Below are 19,876 nucleotides of genomic sequence, written 5' to 3' on the forward strand. Positions count from 1 at the left end.
TGTTGTACATTTTTTTGCTAGCTGCATCTATATTCGGAATTTGAACCAGCGACCCGGTGTTTCGCAGAGTGGCCTTGTTGATATTCTATCCACGCTACAGGATATGCTACAGAGGATTTTATGCTGCGTGAAGATTTTCTACCCTTTAAAAGGTCAAATTAACAAATCATATCCCTTCCGCTGCTAGAAGATAAGCTGGTTATGTTTAATTTTCGATAAAACCTTCCGCCCGGTAAAGCAAAAGAGTGAAAGGTTTTCGCTGGCTGGTCCACACCTTTAATGTTCATTTTGATCATATCCCCTATCGGTATCGGTTATTCTGAACTTCAGAGGTGCTGATGTTTTCCTTGGCTTTGTGAGCGAGAAGGTGCGACATATTTTTGCGTTTTGTTCTCGCACATGTTGACAGTTCCTTACGATATTTCTTGTTAGTGCGAGGGCGATTTGCGATCTCTTTTAGTCATGGAGGTGACAAAATTAGTTTATATAAACGAGGAAAGCGTGCGACAGAGACAAGGTATACTGTCAAACCAGTAACATATTATCTGTACGTCTCTAGCATGGCATTCATGCAGCAACAAGAAAGCATTTTGATTGCTTCAAAACTAAAACAGTTCAGGCAGTTGAAATGCTTATCAACAACATAGAGTTTTTCAATAGCAGTGCTTCTGCTGATTCAAGGCAGCAAAGCAAACAAACTGCTTTGATAGAGCAGCAAGCAGTTCAGATGCTGACAATATTCTCTTGCACGGCTTCTTCAAATGCTTAATGGTTACTTGGGAATGGATTTTTTTTATGTTATTTTTTCAATAATTGTTGTATCAGTATTTCGGGATACTTATCCAACACTTTCTTAGGAGCCTAGAAGAAATCCGGAAAACTTTAAATGATTTATCTCTTGTAAGAATGTATCTTTTATTAAGAATAAGTGATATCGTTAGGATTTAGTTTAGAAATATCTACAAGATTTTTATTCTGGAATTCCTTTTAATTATTTCAGGAAAATTTCCAAAGCACCTCCTTAGAGACGTTTTAAAAAATTTCTGGATGAATACATTCAGAACTTCTTTGGAATATTTTTGGAAGAACCTGTTGAAGAATTCCCAAGAGAAAATTGTGATAAACCTCTCAATATTTAGATACATTTTTAGCAGCAATATAACAAAAAGTAAGGGGAAATTCAAAAAAATCCCCGAAATAATCGCTAGAGTTATTTATAAATTCTAGAGAAGAATCGCTGGATGAGTTCCAAGAAATATTACTTCTTTGAGAAACGAATCATTGAAGAATCCCAGGAGTACTTTTGAGGATATCTTCGGAAAATCCTGGATGAATTCTTCGAGGTGTCCTGTACAAAAATCTGAGAGGAATTCTTTGTGGAATTTGTGAAGGAATCGCTCAACGAACTTCTGACGAATTATTTGAATTATTGGCGTAACGTCACGAAAAATCGTCACAGAAATTTTTGGAAAGACGCTCTGAGAGATGACTAATTGGTATCTTTGTTGAAACGTAGTTCTTGGATCAGTCTTTTTTGTCACTTTTTTTAGGCATGGGGTCTCTTAGTTGATATTTTAAGATAAGCCGCTACCTTTTGGATTTCTATAAACTTTCAAGCGATTTTTTTCAAAAAATTCCATGGATTTATCCGAGAGTGCCCATTAAAAAAAAAACTTCAGTCAGTATTGGAGAAAATTCTGGGATGAAACCTACAAGGAAGTAATTTCGAACTCTGGGAGAAATACCTAATGAATTCTACACGAACCCTTGAGAGAACTACTGCAAGAATCTCTAAAGGAATTCCTAGATTTTTGAAGAAGTCCTGGAGGATTCCCTAAAGAAGTAAATGAAAAAGAAAATATATTGTAAATTGCGTAGTAAACACTAAATCGTATTTGATAGCGAATGTAAAAATTTGAGTTGAACCCGTACATTTATTTGCATATACAATTGTGTGCTTCATTCTAAAAAAACATCTTTTAAGAACTTTGATGGATTCCCTGTTAGAATAAGAATAAGAAATAACCTGAAGAGTTTCTGAACAATTTACTAATAGAATCCTTCAATGACTCTCTGGAAGAATCCATATTCTTCTTTTTCTTCTTTTTCTTCCCTCTGGTCGACGCTATCGTCTGACAGCTGTTGTTTGTGGCCCGGTTGCAATGACCATATGGTCACAGAAATACCTAAACAAATTTCTTGGGAAATTCTGAAGAAAATACTGTAGAAAGGAAAGAATATTTCTTGAAAGAATCCTTGTGAATTTTCCAGAACACTCTTTGAAAATATCTTCTATAAAAGCACGAGAAGGAACAGCTGAGGAAATTATTCATAAAATTTCTGCCACGGTCTCTGCAGAAACTTGTGGAGGTTTCTCCTGCAACACTCTTGAAGAATTTACCGAAGAGACATCTGTTCTGTAGGAACTTTTGGATTAATATCTGGAAAAATGCTTGAAGGATTCTATGTAGAAATTCCTTGAGGAATCCCAGGACGAAATCCATCAAATGTCCTAGAATAAACCTTCTTAATTTTGATTCAGTTTTCTGTAATAACTGTTAGAAGATCTTCTACAGAAATCACTTGAGTAATTACAAGAGTAATCTCTGACTGAAGGTACCTGAAGAAATCCATAAAGGAAAATTGGACGGGCTTTCTTTGAGTAATCGCTTGAGCAATTTCTGAAATATTTGCTTGGGAATACCATGTGGAATACTAGAAGTTGTTCCTGAATGTTATTTCCGAAAAATATCTAGAAAAAAACAGGTTCTTAAGGATTCCCAACATTCCTCAGTCTGGAGATTCATCCAGGAATGTTTCTAGGAATTCTTTCCAGGTTGGAAATTCCTAGCAATACCGCTAACAACTAGTGCTTACAAAAACGCTTCCAGTAATTCTTCCAGAAACTTCTCTAAGGATTCGTCAAGCAATCTAAGGACTGTTCATTTTATAAAGTGGACACCTTGTGCATGCTGTATCTTTCTTATTAATCAATGAAATTTCAATCGGTTTTTTGCACATCGTTCGACTAGTATTGTACAATGTTGTGATAATAAAAATTCTCCAAAATAATTAAATTTCACACGAATATGGAACAACGATTAGATCGGTCGATTTTTTGAGGTTATCAAAATCAATGATTGTAAGAAATTGGCTGGAAAATTCGATAATTTATATTTTCTATTTTCAAAAAAAGGCTTGTTCTTCGAAAGCATCATCAATCAGAAGCCTGATGGAAAAAATCAAGTTATTTTTGGAGCAACAATTTTACAGATATAATAAAATCAATTTTCCCGTATATTTTTAAAGAAATTTTTTTTAAATTTGATGGGAATTGATATGAGTAGAATTTTTTGTGTAAAAGTACGTCCTGACGGAAGTCCTAATATAGTATTAATATGAAAAATAACTTACGCCTTCATAGAGTTACTTAGTAAGTCCCCACGTCACATTCAAAGCACAATAGAAACACAATTGTTTTATTCTTAGAAGACCTATCAAAGTACATTGACAATCATCAAAATTGGCAACACTGCTGTAATAAAATCGATTTTATTTTCCACATATTATTTTCATAATATGTTATTCTGAGATTACCAATTGAAAAATTCGGAGAAAACTGTTTACAATTTGCTGTAGATCGATAAATATGCGTACATGATTTTAAAAGTATGAGACTTTTTAGTAAAACTACCATAAACAGTAAAATTTATACTTAATACTGTAGTTTAATCTCACGATTTAGCTTTCGTTTATACTAATATAGTTTCTTTAGTAATTCAAACTAGTTTTGAACACGCTTTTTACTTTTCTCTTTTGCTGGGAGTGAAAGGATGGTGTATCAGCAAATTTGGCCATAAATGGGTAAATCACTAAAGTTACCTAATGTCATAGAATGGTGGAATATAATTGATATTTTTAAAGCTTTACTTTTAGTAGAATAGTAAAGGATACAAACATACAATTTGTTCATAAAAATAAGGATTTTTGTTTTGCGAAAAATAATGTTAAACTTTGACGGACAGCTTTTTTTAAGAGTTTTTGGAAAAACTTTTTAGTTCTTCAACCAAAAGCATTTTCAAAGATTTTTCATAGCATTTTAGAATAATAGATCAACGATACACAGAAAACCGATTACGATTTTATCAATAAATAAAAAAGATATAGCATAAACAAAGTGTCCACTTTTTAAAATGAACAGTCCTTATTTGATTCAAATTCGTTACTGTAATTGTTATTAAACCGAGGAATTGAACTGTTTTGGAAATACAGTCAACTATCCCTTACTCCGATATTCTGTATCTCGATATCGAGTTAGAGAACCATAGCAAAAATTGGGTTTCATGGCAAACTGGATGAGCCCCTGAATCACAGTTGCACTGCTTTTGTATTCTGTAATTCAATACCTCCCTTACTCAATGGTTTCTTCAATATGGATCTATGGAGAGTTGAATGTTATGAACTAATGTTTAGCATCCAACCACCGAAGTGATAACCTGTGTTAACCAGCAATGGTCTGAAAACGGTTTCTGACGCTATAAAATAAGTAGCTTTTCCTTCTCCTTCTTCTTGACATTACGTCCTCACTGCGACAGAGCCTACTTCTCAGCTATGGTTCAATGAGCACTTCCACAGTTATTAACTGAGAGCTTTCTTTGCCAAAGTTGCCATTTTCGCATTCGTATATCGTGTGGCAAGTACGATGAGACTTTATGCCCAGGGAAGTCAAAGAAACTTCCATTACGAAAAGATCCTGGACCGACCGGGAATGGAACCCAGACACCTTCAGCATGGCTGTGCTTTGTAGCCGCGGACTCTAACCACTCGGCTAAGGAAGGCTCTATATGAAATTGAACAAAACCCCTCATGCGACACATCAAAAAGTGTCTTCTTAGAAAATTCCAGAATCCTAGGGTTTAAAACCTGACATAGAATTCCAAGACCAAAGTTTCAGCTATAGATTAAGTATTTCAGCATAGCTAGATGCATCAAAATTATTCTTTATGCTACGTGGCCCACCTACTGAAATAAATATTTCAATTTCCTTCCCCAAATTTCCAACATCTTTAAGCATCTCTCATAGATTCATACACCGGGAACACCTCCACCGGGGTTGTAAATCACATTCAATCTAAGCAACCATTGAAAACAGGAAATCGTCTTATTTACGACGGTGTTCTTTATTGTCCTCGCCCACTTGGATGCGAATGGTCCTCGAAACAACCTGATAACCCTCAACCGAAATAATAACAATAGAGAACCCTCGCCGCTAAAGAGCGCCATCTCCTTATTAGATAACCAAGCCCCATCATTCCGACTTCGGTTTCCGCTCTGCTCTGCGGTGGGTTCCTTCCTTCCTTCCTTCAAGTCCCAAAGCGCCACAAGTCACCGCCCTGCGTACGAAAGCAAAAAAAAATCGCGGCGAAAAACCAAGCGAGAACAACAATAACATACCACGCCACAATCGTTCTTTTCCCTCAATTATTTTTTCACCGATTGCTGTGATTGTGTAACCGCCCCGCCGAACGCCAATAAAGAACCCGCAAAGAAAACACACTAATGGGAGGGCTTTTATCCCACATAAATTGTTAAGTACACTCGGTTTGCGTTTGTAATTTACGGTGCCCGTTCTTCCCTTTTCTTCCGACCATTTGCTGTAGATTCCACAAATCATTTTGCTGACCTTTGACGGGGCGGTGAATCTGAACAACTACGAACACTACAAGAAGGTCTTCAACGGCAAGCGGCAGAACCCGAACGGCTGCGACATCAAGGGAACGTTCTTCATTTCACACGAGTACAGGTAAGTGACGGTGCATGTACCTAGTTAAGACCCATGGATCTCCCCCAGTTAGGATTGCCCCAATCAAATTTTAACCCGTTAGCCCTCTAATACCGAAATTTGTATTTTCGATACAAACATAATTTTTCGCTATTCAAAATTGATCCGTTTAGCGTTAGCATTGTTACACGGAGAACCCAATTTCTCAATTTTGGCTAAATTTCCAAGGTCACCACTACGTAGCTTACCTTTGAATCCGTTAGAGAAATTTACTCAATTTTAGGTTGATTTAACGCAAAATTGAGATCTTCCTAGCCAAGGTTATTTTCCCGGATTTGTTTCAAATCCTACTGCACACGGCTTACTGGGCAATACAATTTTTGCTCGGTTAAATAGTACAAAATAACAATCCTTACAGCAAAATGCAGAAATATTGAGATTTCCTTCAAAAAAATATATTTACCTTACTCGATATTCGGTACCTCAATGGACCGATGCACGAGTTCACTATTTGACGTTTGAGCAGTGCCGTGTTTTTTACGTGACCATGGCAACGAGTGAATTCGGCACCGCTCATACGTCAAATTAGTGAACTCGTGCATTGGTCCATAACGAGTTAGAGAACCATAGTAAAAGTTGATTTTCATGACTACCTCGATTGTCCCTATACCATAGAGCGCATTTCCACTGGATTTGAATTTTATAATTCGATTCCTCCCTAATTCGATGGCCCCTTCAATATCAAGTTTTGTAACTCTTCATAACTTGATATTGAAGGGACCATCGAATTAGGGAGGTATCGAATGATAAAATACAAAACCAGTCGTCAAGTAAAACACAAGTAAAACCACAGATAATCTCAGATCTGTGATAAAATGTTCAGTAAAACGACAAATAATACGATGAATCAATCGATCAATCAGACGACAAGTAAAACTACAAACCAGACGCAAATAAGACAACAAGTAAAACGACAAGTAAGACGAAGAATTAGTCGACAAGTCGGACAAAAAGCCAGGCAACAAGTTAGACGATAAGTAAAACTACAAGTCAGACGACAATTCAGGCAACAAAAAAGACGACAAGCCAAACGATGAGAAAGACGACAAGCAAAATAACAAGTAAGACGACAAGTCAGTTGACTTGTAAGACTAGAAGAAGATAACAAGTAAGACAACCAGTAGGAAGATAGGTAAAATGATATGTAAGACGAATAGTAATATGACAAGTAAGTCAAAAAGTCTGATGACAAGCTAGAAGACAAGAAAAACTACAAATAAAACGAAAACGAAGACGACAAGTGAGACGATAAAAAAGATGACAAGTAATACAACAAGTAAGACGACGAGTAAAACCTTGAATGAGACAACAAGTGAGGCGATAAGAAATAAGACAATAAAAAAAAAACTTTGGTAAGTATGTAGGAACAATCGGACAAGTAAGCCCAAATGTTTATACCAAACACGCTTGTTCCGTTCAAACAACAACTAACGTCAAGTAAGACGACGAATGAGACAAGTCAAAATTTGAGAAAAGATTTACGCCGAACGCCTCCAGCTTGAGGGCGCTATTTATATCGCAAATAATTTGAAAATAAGATGAAATAATATGGTAATATTGACCACATTTAAAATTTCAGCCTAAAGAATTATGTTCGTAGTGTAAACCTCATGCTATTGTGTTAGGAGAAATTGTCTAAAGGATTGATATCTTCAACTCAGTGGACATTATACTTCGAAATTCATTCAGGAGGTGGAATTGCAACTTTTACTTAATGGATGAATAAGGTTAATAATTCTTACAGGTATTTTTCCAGGATCTCTTTCAGATTCCTTCCAATGTCTCTCCAGAAATTTATTGAGGACTTTCACAAAACAAAACCTCCCGGAATTTCATTTTTGACTAGTTGACTCGGCTAACGTTGTATTGCCACCCAGTAGGTCGTTTTAAAATTCATAATTTTCTCCAAATCTCTAAAGCATTTATTCATCCAGGGATTCTTCAAACAATTTTGCAAGAAATTTCTTTCTTCACTCCAGGGATTTCTCAAAAGATGACTCCTAGAGATGTCTTCAAGGATTCGTTCAGCAATATACCCAGGTAATCCTTCCAGCAATTTCTTCAGGAATTTCCCCCGAGAGATTACTCTATAAAATCCATTTTATGGCTCCTCCAAAAATTGTCCTATGGATTTTTTGTTGCAAGAATTCCTCCAGAGATGTTGCCGAGTATTCTTTCTAAAATTCCGGCAAGAATTTCTCCAGGGATTTTTCCAGAGATTTAACTAGAGATTCTTCTAGGATTTCTCTCGGAAGTTCCTCTAGGGATCCCTCCATATATCCCACAGGGATTTCTAATTTTTTTTTCTATAGATGCCTCTTGGAGTTGCTCCTGGAATCCTTCCAAGTATTCCGCCAGGAATTTATCTACGGATTTCTCCAAAAATTCATTCATGTAAGGAGTTCCTTGAAGAAATCCCTGAAAGAATTCTTGAGAATATTTCTGATTAAATTCCTGGAAAAATTCATGATGGAAACTCTGGAACAATTTCAAGAAGAATTCTTAGGAAGATCCCCAAAGACATTTTTTAGGGCAGCACAATTCTCTAGGTAAACTTCTAGGTAAATCCCTTGAGGATTTGTAAAAATAGTTATGTAGATGTAGAAATCCTATCTCTAGAATAATTGCTGGAGAAAACTCTTTAGAAATCACTTTAGAAATTTATGAAGTAATTACTTGTAGCTGTACTATCCGCAGAGAAATTCCTAGTATAATAACGGATGTTGAGAATCCCTGAAGAAATCTCCGGAATAATTCTTGGAGGAATTTCAAAAGGACTACCTGGGAAATACACTGAATGCATCATAGAAGGTATTTCTAGAGAAATATCTGGAGTAATCCTAAAAGAAGTTGTCGTAGTGTAACTCCTGGAGGAATCCCTGGAGAAATCATTGGAAACATCTCTAGAAGAATCCCTGTAGATATTTCTCTGTAGGAATGCTTGAAGAACTCTCTGAAACCTTAGAAGAATCGCTTGAAAAATACCTTAAAAAAATTTCTTGAGGAATCCCTGGACCAATACTTGAAAAAGAAAATACTTTTTGTAGAGGAATCCCTCACACAACCAAAAAGAAACCAGGTGATATACATCTTTTGGGATGCACATAAAAGAATCGAGCCGAATGATGTAATTTTGTGTCGAATTTCAACTACGGTAGTGTCTAATTCGGGAAATTTCGATCACAGTTCCATCGTTTTCGTGTCCTTTAACACATAAAATTACTTTTTTTTTTGCTATTGCGTTGTTAATCAGCCTACTTTTTGACAAGATAGTGGACAAAATAATGTCCTACTTTTCCTGTCGAAAGAAACAGTGCTGAAAAGTGCTACTTATCAGCACTAATATCAGTATCGATATGGGGGCCTTCCTTAGCCGAGTGGTTAGAGTCCACGGCTACAAAGCAAAGCCATGCTGAAGGTGTCTGGGTTCGAATCCCGGTCAGTCCAGGATCTTTTCGTAAAGAAAATTTACTTGACTTCCCTGGGCATAAAGTATCATCGTATCTGCCACACGATATACGAATGCGAAAATGGCAACATTGGCAAAGAAAGCTCTCAGTTAATAACTGTGGAAGTGCCCATAAGAACACTACGCTGAGAAGCAGGCTCTGTCCCAGTGAGGACGTAAATGCCAAGAAGAAGAAGAAGAAGAAGATCAGTGTCGAAAAGTAGCACTTTACATAACTGCTTTGGGAGTATTCAAATTTATGTCAGTTTGCATCCATACGTCATTTATTCAATCGCTCTGACTTAGTCAACTATATCTTAAATTTTCAATGACTTAGATGCTATATCCGTTTGACGAACCCAATTGAATCGGGTACGGATGTAGAATCAGAAGCTAGTTGACTGTGAGAGATTCTGAGTTGAAATAGGACGCAGAGGTGGCAGTAGAATTTGTGAGATCACTATAAAAGACGGGAGCTTTATGGTGCGAAAGGCTTAAAATATGGTTGAAAATTGTATACACAGCAAAAAATTCTCAAATTTACGTGGCACGTAATTTTCTATGATAATCATGTTAAACGAGTTGTAACTGAACATTCAACGATAATTGATGTAAACTTTCTCATTGCATTCGAAAATGCTTGCAATCTTGAGTGAAACTGAAACATTTCATGATCTTACATCCAACATTCGCCAATATTGCATGCTTTCTTGCATCTTGAAAGTGAAATTGCAAACAAGAATGCTCGGTTTACTTGATTCTGCGCTGAATATTCTGTCAAAAATAGTGCACATGGATGGATCGGCGGCTTGTCATGTCATGTGCATTAATTATGATTGAATTTTCAGCGTGAAAATCATGTAAACCGAGCCGTATAAACCAAAGGCGTAACCTGTAGTGGTGGTATCACATTTTGGCATTTTTTGCTTAAAGCCGCGTCATAATTCATATGGCATAGACGCAATAATATCTCGGATGTGATCCAACGGACATTCTGCGTCGTTGATAGAATTGATGCCCATTTCAAATAATTAATCTATTCGAAGTGGACATTAATACTACTGGCGGCGATCAGTTTGCATTTTGCTAACTAGAATGATCCGTAGCCACGCTTACTATTAGCTAGCTAGACACATCGTTATTATATACGACGTAGGGAATATTACTCTGAGGAAAATGACTAGTAGATTAGCTGAGTAGAAATAAGTGGCGACAATTTTATTTTAATATGGTTTTTACATTGCCATAATAAGAAATACCTCTTTTGTAACAAGGGGTCATGCACAAATTATGCCACGCTCCAAGGGGGGTGAGGGGGTCAAACGAAGCGTGACAAGCCTTACAAAATTTTCAGAAGACTCATACAAAAAGTGTGACATATGGGAGGGAGGGAGTCGAAAAAGTTGAAATTTAGCGTGACATAATTTGTGTACCATCCCCAATGGTATAAATAATCTAATTCCAGCTTCATTTTCGCAAAATTTACAAGTAGAAAGTAGGCGTTGTGAAGCTTTGCATTTGCCACCGAAAAGTGAATCTTGTAGGAGACTGTAAGGTAAGGCCTAAGGTAACTTTACTCTTAAATATTCACTATAATAATGACTATGGAAAGTGAGACGTTGAGATCGATCATTAGGTTACACTTGCTAGTTTCGAGAAATTGTTGAACAAAAGTGACTTTTTTTAAGGATATATGAACGTAATGACCAATACATACTTTTGACAACAAAAAACGAAATTAACTAGAACTACTACTAAACAGCCTAATTTTGTTAAGACTTGACGACAATTGACATTTAAGACTCTAATCTTATGTAAAAGACAGGACTAATCAGAATAGCACTTAAATAACAAATTATTCTAAACCATTTCGACTAGACAATATTGGTAATGACACTACTACACTACTATTTCAAACAAATTCTGATGGAGCTGCTGATTTTCACACTCCTTCCTTTTCTCAGAAGCAAGGGAATATGGGTAGGTCTTTTTCAAAAACTACCACGTCACAATACGAATAAAGAACAGTGTTCATGTGGGCACCATAGCCTAGTCCGTCTGAGTATTGGTCCTGGTGATTGTACCCCGTTTGGCATAAAGTCGTTTGGCATAGAGCCGTTTGGCATGAAGTCGTTTGGCATAATGGCCGTTTTACATAATGGTCATTTGGCATAATGGCCGTTTGGCATAATGATTGACTTAGAATGAATATCGGCATTTTTGAAGTTTTTACCGAGATCAACACCACCAACAACTTTTGGTAGGTTCTCAATAAGCGTGGGTTCGTTTAGAGGTTTTCCAAGCTATTAATGTCAAAAATTGTTGTGATATTAGAGAGAGACGGGTCTGGAAGATCTTTTCGGATTAATAATTTTCTCTACATCCCAGAACATAGAGTATCTTTGAGCTTGTTGCGATATACATACTTGAAAACAGTAAATTGGCAAAGAAATTTCGCAGTTATTAATAAAAGGAACGCTCATAGAATATTTCGTTGCAGATCAAGCTCTGTCCCAGTATGGACGTAACACTAATGCAAAAAAATCTTCCCAGAACATAACTCAAATGAACAACACATGTTTAAAAGAAAATATGTGTGGCAAAACTTTTGGACGATTCAATATAAATTTTGATTTTGGAAGTTTACGTCAAAACCAAGCCGTGTATTATCGAAAGAAGGGAAAATTTGTGATTGAATTTTTTTTTCCAGCATATTTCGAAAGGAGATCATGTGTTTGCAAAAAAATATGTTGATTATTGGCAGGTTCTAAAGTAATTATCATTCTAACAGCACGAATTGCCAGAATTGCTAAAACAGTAAAATATAAAAATGGTTAACATTTAGATTTACTTAATAATAAAATTTAAAACAGTATAAATATAAAGAACAGCCTATTATTGAAAGAAGGCAAAATTTATGATTAAACCAATAGAAGATTGGAGCTTGAGCTTGATTGACCGCCCGTAGTTGCTATCCCGTTATTATCAGAACAGCTATATTCACACAGAGAGCCAACAGGTAGCACTTGGGACTAGTAACAACCTTCAATGTGTGAGTATTGATGATCTTATATATTTGATAATACCGGTGCCGGCCACGTCCGAATGCAGGTCAATATGGGATAGGGAAGGAATATGTTGCTGTGATGTTTGCTTAATGGAAGCCGAATATACCTCTGCACTTCCACAAGCACCACGGATAAGGGTTTTGGGACTGGGTTGATGTGTATGGATTGGTCTTGGTTGACCTTAACACGTGTTTGAAATAACTACAATCTACTACACTACATGCGTTGGAAATAAGAATTTTATTATTGATTATTCTGCCCATAAAGGTATAACTGTGCTATTTGAAATAGTATGCATTAAGAAAATAACGTTCAAATTTTTTTTCAAATTTGATCTTATTAAATAAATGTTTATAATTTTCAAGTACATTTCCTCAGGTCGTATTCATTTAGCACCACTGCGCAGATTACTTATTCTGATACTTTTGATATACAAGAAATAAGAACTTAATCATAATTCAGGTATTGTAGCTGCAATTGAAGTTTGAAGTTCATATAAAGACATGTCTCTATTTTTCACTATGTGACTAAACTAAATTGTTCACAACATTTTCAAGCTTAGTGTATTAATTTTTATTTGCGTCCAAGGAAAAAATTTAAACATGAATTTCACGATCGAAAAAGGTGCTGATTTAAAAATGGAACAGTTATGTCTCTATGGGCCTAACAGAGTTTAGTGTAAATATATATTTATAAATATTGTCTGTTTCATTGACAACGAAACGCGCCGTCAACTTTCAAACAAGCCGACAAAATCGTCGCCAGCAAACGAATCAAAGGAGGTGATTTGCCGCTGTGTTGGTAAGACTGTTGAAATGTCAAATTCGCACCGGCTGGTTGGCTGGCGACGATTTTGGCGACGGTTTCACCGGCGACGATTACAAATCGTCGCGTCCGATAAGGTGCAAAATTTACAATATGTGTAAAATTGTGATATATTTATTTCAATTATTAACAGACATACCTCTAATCAGCAAACCGAAATGTTGACACAAGCAATAAAAGTATAACTTATCACGCGACACAAGCACTAATTCTTTGATATACCACCTAAGAACGCGACAACTCAAGCAACACTGCCAAAACAAAAACAAATTTGTATCATGGAAATATTTGTCATGGACTTCTACGATTCGATTGAGTTGTCATCATATGGCACAAGCGATTCGTAGTAGTATACTATTGGTGAATGAAGATTACCTATGGTACCTACCTCTTATTGGAAAAAAAAATGTTCATTACCCCCCGATAGAACATTTCCAAACCGGTCTCAAATGAAAGGGGAAAGCCTAAGCTTTCATTTGGTGGGTGTTTCAGCGATACTGATTTTTTTGTATTAATGTTTTCTACCAGAGACACCGTGGTATCACTGAGATGTGTCGAAATCTCGCGTAACATTACTAAAGGACCTATCTAACATTGAGAGGCTCTCTTTGTTTACTTTCTCTTTCATTAATAACTTAGTCACATTATTCTCTTCTGTTGCTTTTTTTGTATGAAACGCTAGTCAAGGAAATTGACTTTCGATCTATAGTGAAAAACTTCCCAAAATCTTTAGTATTCCACTGTTATAATCAAAAGAGAACGAGAGAGGAGAGAATCTCTCATTTGTACATAGGTCCTTTAGTAATGTTCCGCGAGAAATATTGAACCAAAATTTTAACGAGTTAAAAGATTACAAAGTGTTAGACTTCAAGGTGATTATAAAACGAAGCCAAACTTTGAACTTTCAAGTTCACAAGACTGGAGAATCAGACAACAGTTCGCGTTGAAAATAAATCAAATTGCTTGCTTGCTGGTGGTGACCAATGGGATACATTTTCAACGCGGAGCCCTGTTTGGTTCTCAAGTCTTGTGGTCTTGAAAATTTGAGGTGTGGCTTCGTTCTATAATCACCTTAAACCCATTTTTCTCAAAATATTCAAAATTTAACTTGGTCCACTCTGACTTAACGCCGACCAACTAGCATTAATTTTGCCTAAAAATAGGAAAATGAATTCTATGGAGCTGTCAGGTATCGACGGCAGCATATACTTTCTTTGGAATTATGTTTATTTCAAGGTAAGACAACTTCGGGAATTAGGCACAATTTTGGAATAGTTTGGACGTTAATGGGTTACTTCCGTTTCATTGATCAAACGAACACCTGACCGTTTCTTGTTCGCAAATCCGTTTAATCACACTGACGGTATTCATCCATCTCTTCGCCGCCCTCGAATCTGGACAGGAAGAAAATTGCGTTTCATTCTCATGGTGGTGCTGGTGCAGTTCAGAGCTGCAATTAATTGCACCCAGCCCAGCGCTAGAAGGTTTTTTCCCGCGCGTATTCCCCTTATTTCTGTGCATCGCGAGGGTTCGAATAAATTTCGCTCGTAATCGTCGTGGTTCGTTCTCGTTTCGCCCATCCTTCCGGAGGCGTTTCATTACAATGAAAGCTTTTCATCAAGGTAAATTTAATCCAACTATTCAAGTATCATTTCATCTTGCAGCGAGGTTTTTTTTTTTCTTCTTCTGTTTCGGTTGGGCATGGCACGCTATGTCAGTGTCGGGGCTAACCATTTTTCATCCTGCCAACGCCTTCTTGGTTGAAGGTAGAAAAAGAAAACCACAGCATACTAGGATTCACTGCGCTGTCAGTGCTTACTTCGTCCGGTCATGTTTGAATGTTTTAATTTAAACAATTTAACAGTTCCCTTCTTTTAGTGCTTGTACTGTGCGCTTTGTTCCCGATCCCGTCCCAACTCCTCGCCCAGAGCAAGACCATTCAATTTAGTCGGGAAATATGTTTTAAAAAAGGACGAATCCTCTTTTACCACTTTGCACGTACCCCTCGTAATCAGTTTAGTGTCATCCCTCGGTTTCCACCACAGTAGACGACGAATGAAATTGACGGCGGTGTGGGACGATCCGTATCTCAGTAACATGACCCATTGGAGCTTTAGAAGTACCTTCTGGCCAGGGAAGTGTAGTACTTTTGGTATTTTTGGTGTAAAGGGTGAAAATTCGTCAGACGACATGGAACTGAACCATCATACGGTCATAAAAGTGAGAAATCACATAATAAATTCTCAAATCTCAACTCATTTAACGGTTTCGTTCGTCCTTCCGGGCTTGCTGACATTTTGTCCGTTTGACAAATGCAGCGCCTCCTTTTCCGACGTCGATGCTGGCGGGCGAATATTCTATCTTGAAGTTGCCGACGGTCGAAATCAATCACTTAGCGAGATCGATGCTTGCTTCGATAGTGATATTATTGGGTCCGTCTATCGCAATTTCCGCTTTCTACTATTTGGTGGAGTAGTATCTACTTTAAAAATTCGGCGAAGAAATCATCGACTCAATGAATTTATTTTATCTAATCATCGACCTTAACCTTCGTTTCAAAACAGTTTTCATTGTCGATTAGGCGAAAATCTCAGAATTCCAGTTCAAGATTCGGACAGAATCTCAGTCGAGATTTGTCAGAATTTCAGTCGAGATTCTTCAGAATTTCAGTCAAGATTCGTCAGAATCTCAGTCGAGGTTCGTCAGAATCTTAGTCGGGAATCGTCAGAATCTCAGTCGATTTTCGTCAGAATATCAGTTGAGATTCGTCAGAATACCATTTGAAATTCGTCAAAATCTCTGTCGAGATTTGTCAGAATTTCAGTCGAGAATCTTCAGAATTTCAGTCGAGATACGTCAGAATCTCAGTCGAGGTTCGTCAGAATCTCAGTCGGGAATCGTCAGAATCTCAGTCGATTTTTGTCAGAATATCAGTTGAGATTCGTCAGAATATCATTCGAAATTCGTCAAAATCTCAGTCGAGATTCGACGGAGTCTCAGTCGAGATTCGACGGAGTCTCAGTCGAGATTCGACGGAGTCTCAGTCGAGATTCGACGGAGTCTCAGTCGAGATTCGACGGAGTCTCAGTCGAGATTCGACAGAATCTCAGTCGAGATTCGACAGAATCTCAGTCGAGATTCGACAGAATCTCAGTCGAGATTCGACAGAATCTCAGTCGAGATTCGACAGAATCTCAGTCGAGATTCGACAGAATCTCAGTCGAGATTCGACAGAATCTCAGTCGAGATTCGACAGAATCTCAGTCGAGATTCGACAGAATCTCAGTCGAGATTCGACAGAATCTCAGTCGAGATTCGATCAGAATCTCAGTCGAGATTCGATAGAATCTCAGTCGAGATTCGATAGAATCTCAGTCGAGATTCGATAGAATCTCAGTCGAGATTCGACGGAGTCTCAGTCGAGATTCGACGGAGTCTCAGTCGAGATTCGACGGAGTCTCAGTCGAGATTCGACAGAATCTCAGTCGAGATTCGACAGAATCTCAGTCGAGATTCGACAGAATCTCAGTCGAGATTCGACAGAATCTCAGTCGAGATTCGACAGAATCTCAGTCGAGATTCGACAGAATCTCAGTCGAGATTCGACAGAATCTCAGTCGAGATTCGACAGAATCTCAAGTCGAGATTCGACAGAATCTCAGTCGAGATTCGACAGAATCTCAGTCGAGATTCGACAGAATCTCAGTCGAGATTCGACAGAATCTCAGTCGAGATTCGACAGAATCTCAGTCGAGATTCGACAGAATCTCAGTCGAGATTCGACAGAATCTCAGTCGAGATTCGACAGAATCTCAGTCGAGATTCGACAGAATCTCAGTCGAGATTCGACAGAATCTCAGTCGAGATTCGACAGAATCTCAGTCGAGATTCGACAGAATCTCAGTCGAGATTCGACAGAATCTCAGTCGAGATTCGACAGAATCTCAGTCGAGATTCGACAGAATCTCAGTCGAGATTCGACAGAATCTCAGTCGAGATTCGACAGAATCTCAGTCGAGATTCGACAGAATCTCAGTCGAGATTCGACAGAATCTCAGTCGAGATTCGACAGAATCTCAGTCGAGATTCGACAGAATCTCAGTCGAGATTCGACAGAATCTCAGTCGAGATTCGACAGAATCTCAGTCGAGATTCGACAGAATCTCAGTCGAGATTCGACAGAATCTCAGTCGAGATTCGACAGAATCTCAGTCGAGATTCGACAGAATCTCAGTCGAGATTCGACAGAATCTCAGTCGAGATTCGACAGAATCTCAGTCGAGATTCGACAGAATCTCAGTCGAGATTCGACAGAATCTCAGTCGAGATTCGACAGAATCTCAGTCGAGATTCGACAGAATCTCAGTCGAGATTCGACAGAATCTCAGTCGAGATTCGACAGAATCTCAGTCGAGATTCGACAGAATCTCAGTCGAGATTCGACAGAATCTCAGTCGAGATTCGACAGAATCTCAGTCGAGATTCGACAGAATCTCAGTCGAGATTCGACAGAATCTCAGTCGAGATTCGACAGAATCTCAGTCGAGATTCGACAGAATCTCAGTCGAGATTCGAGAATCATCGAGATTCGACAGAATCTCAGTCGAGATTCGACAGAATCTCAGTCGAGATTCGACAGAATCTCAGTCGAGATTCGACAGAATCTCAGTCGAGATTCGACAGAATCTCAGTCGAGATTCGACAGAATCTCAGTCGAGATTCGACAGAATCTCAGTCGAGATTCGACAGAATCTCAGTCGAGATTCGACAGAATCTCAGTCGAGATTCGACAGAATCTCAGTCGAGATTCGACAGAATCTCAGTCGAGATTCGACAGAATCTCAGTCGAGATTCGACAGAATCTCAGTCGAGATTCGACAGAATCTCAGTCGAGCTTCGACAGAATCTCAGTCGAGATTCGACAGAATCTCAGTCGAGATTTCGAACAGAACCAGTCGAGATCTCATCGAGATTCGACAGAATCTCAGTCGAGATTCGACAGATCTCAGTCGAGATTCGACAGAATCTCGAGATCGACAGAATTCTCAGTCGAGATTCGACAGAATCTCAGTCGAGACAGAATCTCGAGATTCGAGAATCTCAGTCGAGATTCGACAGATTCAGTCAGATTCGATCTCTCAGTCGAGATTCGACAGAATCTCAGTCGAGAGAGTCTCAGTCGAGATTCGACGGAGTCTCAGTCGAGATTCGACGGAGTCTCAGTCGAGATTCGACAGAATCTCAGTCGAGATTCGACAGAATCTCAGTCGAGATTCGACAGAATCTCAGTCGAGATTCGACAGAATCTCAGTCGAGATTCGACAGAATCTCAGTCGAGATTCGACAGAATCTCAGTCGAGATTCGACAGAATCTCAGTCGAGATTCGACAGAATCTCAGTCGAGATTCGACAGAATCTCAGTCGAGATTCGACAGAATCTCAGTCGAGATTCGACAGAATCTCAGTCGAGATTCGACAGAATCTCAGTCGAGATTCGACAGAATCTCAGTCGAGATTCGACAGAATCTCAGTCGAGATTCGACAGAATCTCAATCGAGATTCGACAGAATCTCAGTCGAGATTCGACAGAATCTCAGTCGAGATTCGACAGAATCTCAGTCGAGATTCGACAGAATCTCAGTCGAGATTCGACAGAATCTCAGTCGAGATTCGACAGAATCTCAGTCGAGATTCGACAGAATCTCATCGAGATCGACAGAATCTCATCGAGATTCGACAGAATCTCAGTCGAGATTCGACAGAATCTCAGTCGAGATTCGACAGAATCTCAGTCGAGATTCGACAGAATCTAAGTCGAGATTCGACAGAATCTCAGTCGAGATTCGGACAGAATCTCAGTCGAGATTCGGACAGAATCTCAGTCGAGATTCGGACAGAATCTCAGTCGAGATTCGGACAGAATCTCAGTCGAGATTCGGACAGAATCTCAGTCGAGATTCGGACAGAATCTCAGTCGAGATTCGGACAGAATCTCAGTCGAGGTTCGGACAGAATCTCAGTCGAGATTCGGACAGAATCTCAGTCGAGATTCGGACAGAATCTCAGTCGAGATTTGTCAGAATCTCAGTCGAAGTTCGTCAGAATCTCAGTCGAGATTCGTCAGAATCTCAGTCGAGATTCGTCAGAATCTCAGTCAAGATTCGTCAGAATCTCAGTCAAGATTCGTCAGAATCTCAGTCGAGATTCGTCAGAATCTCAGTCGAGATTCGACAGAATCTCAGTCGAGATTCGACAGAATCTCAGTCGAGATTTGACAGGATTTCATTTTCCACTGCATCTCAGTCGAGATTCGTCAGAATCTCAGTCGAGGTTCGGGCAGAATCTCAGTCGAGATTCGACAGAATTTCATTTTCGACTGCATCTCAGTCAAAATTCGACTGAATCTCAGTCGAGATTTAACACTAACACAGTCGAGATTCAACAAAATCTCAGTCGAGATTTAACAGAATCTTAGTCGAGATTCGATAGAATCTCAGTCGAGATTCGTCAGAATCTCAGTCGAGATTCGACATAATCTTAGTCGAGATTCGATATAATCTCCGTCAAGATTCGACGAAATCTCTGCCGAGATTCTGACATGGACCCAATAATAATCGGAATTCCTAGAATTTTTGAACTTCTCCTATACACAACAGAATACAGTTTTTGACGATCTCATGTGTAAAAGGGACT

At 38.4% G+C, this 19,876-nt stretch overlaps 1 protein-coding gene across 1 annotated transcript in view; it reads left to right on the forward strand.

Annotated features, from left to right (window-relative positions):
* The window catches only part of LOC5579813, an 81,558-nt gene that overhangs the window by 59,365 nt on the left and 2,317 nt on the right, over positions 1 to 19,876 (forward strand). Inside the window, exon 5 of the mRNA XM_001650984.2 lies at positions 5,661 to 5,803. Within this exon, the coding sequence (XP_001651034.1) occupies positions 5,661 to 5,803 (143 nt within the window). The remainder of the gene's footprint in view (positions 1 to 5,660; positions 5,804 to 19,876) is intronic.

This window comes from Aedes aegypti, chromosome 1, assembly GCF_002204515.2.
Source record: "Aedes aegypti strain LVP_AGWG chromosome 1, AaegL5.0 Primary Assembly, whole genome shotgun sequence".
NCBI lineage: Eukaryota > Metazoa > Arthropoda > Insecta > Diptera > Culicidae > Aedes > Aedes aegypti.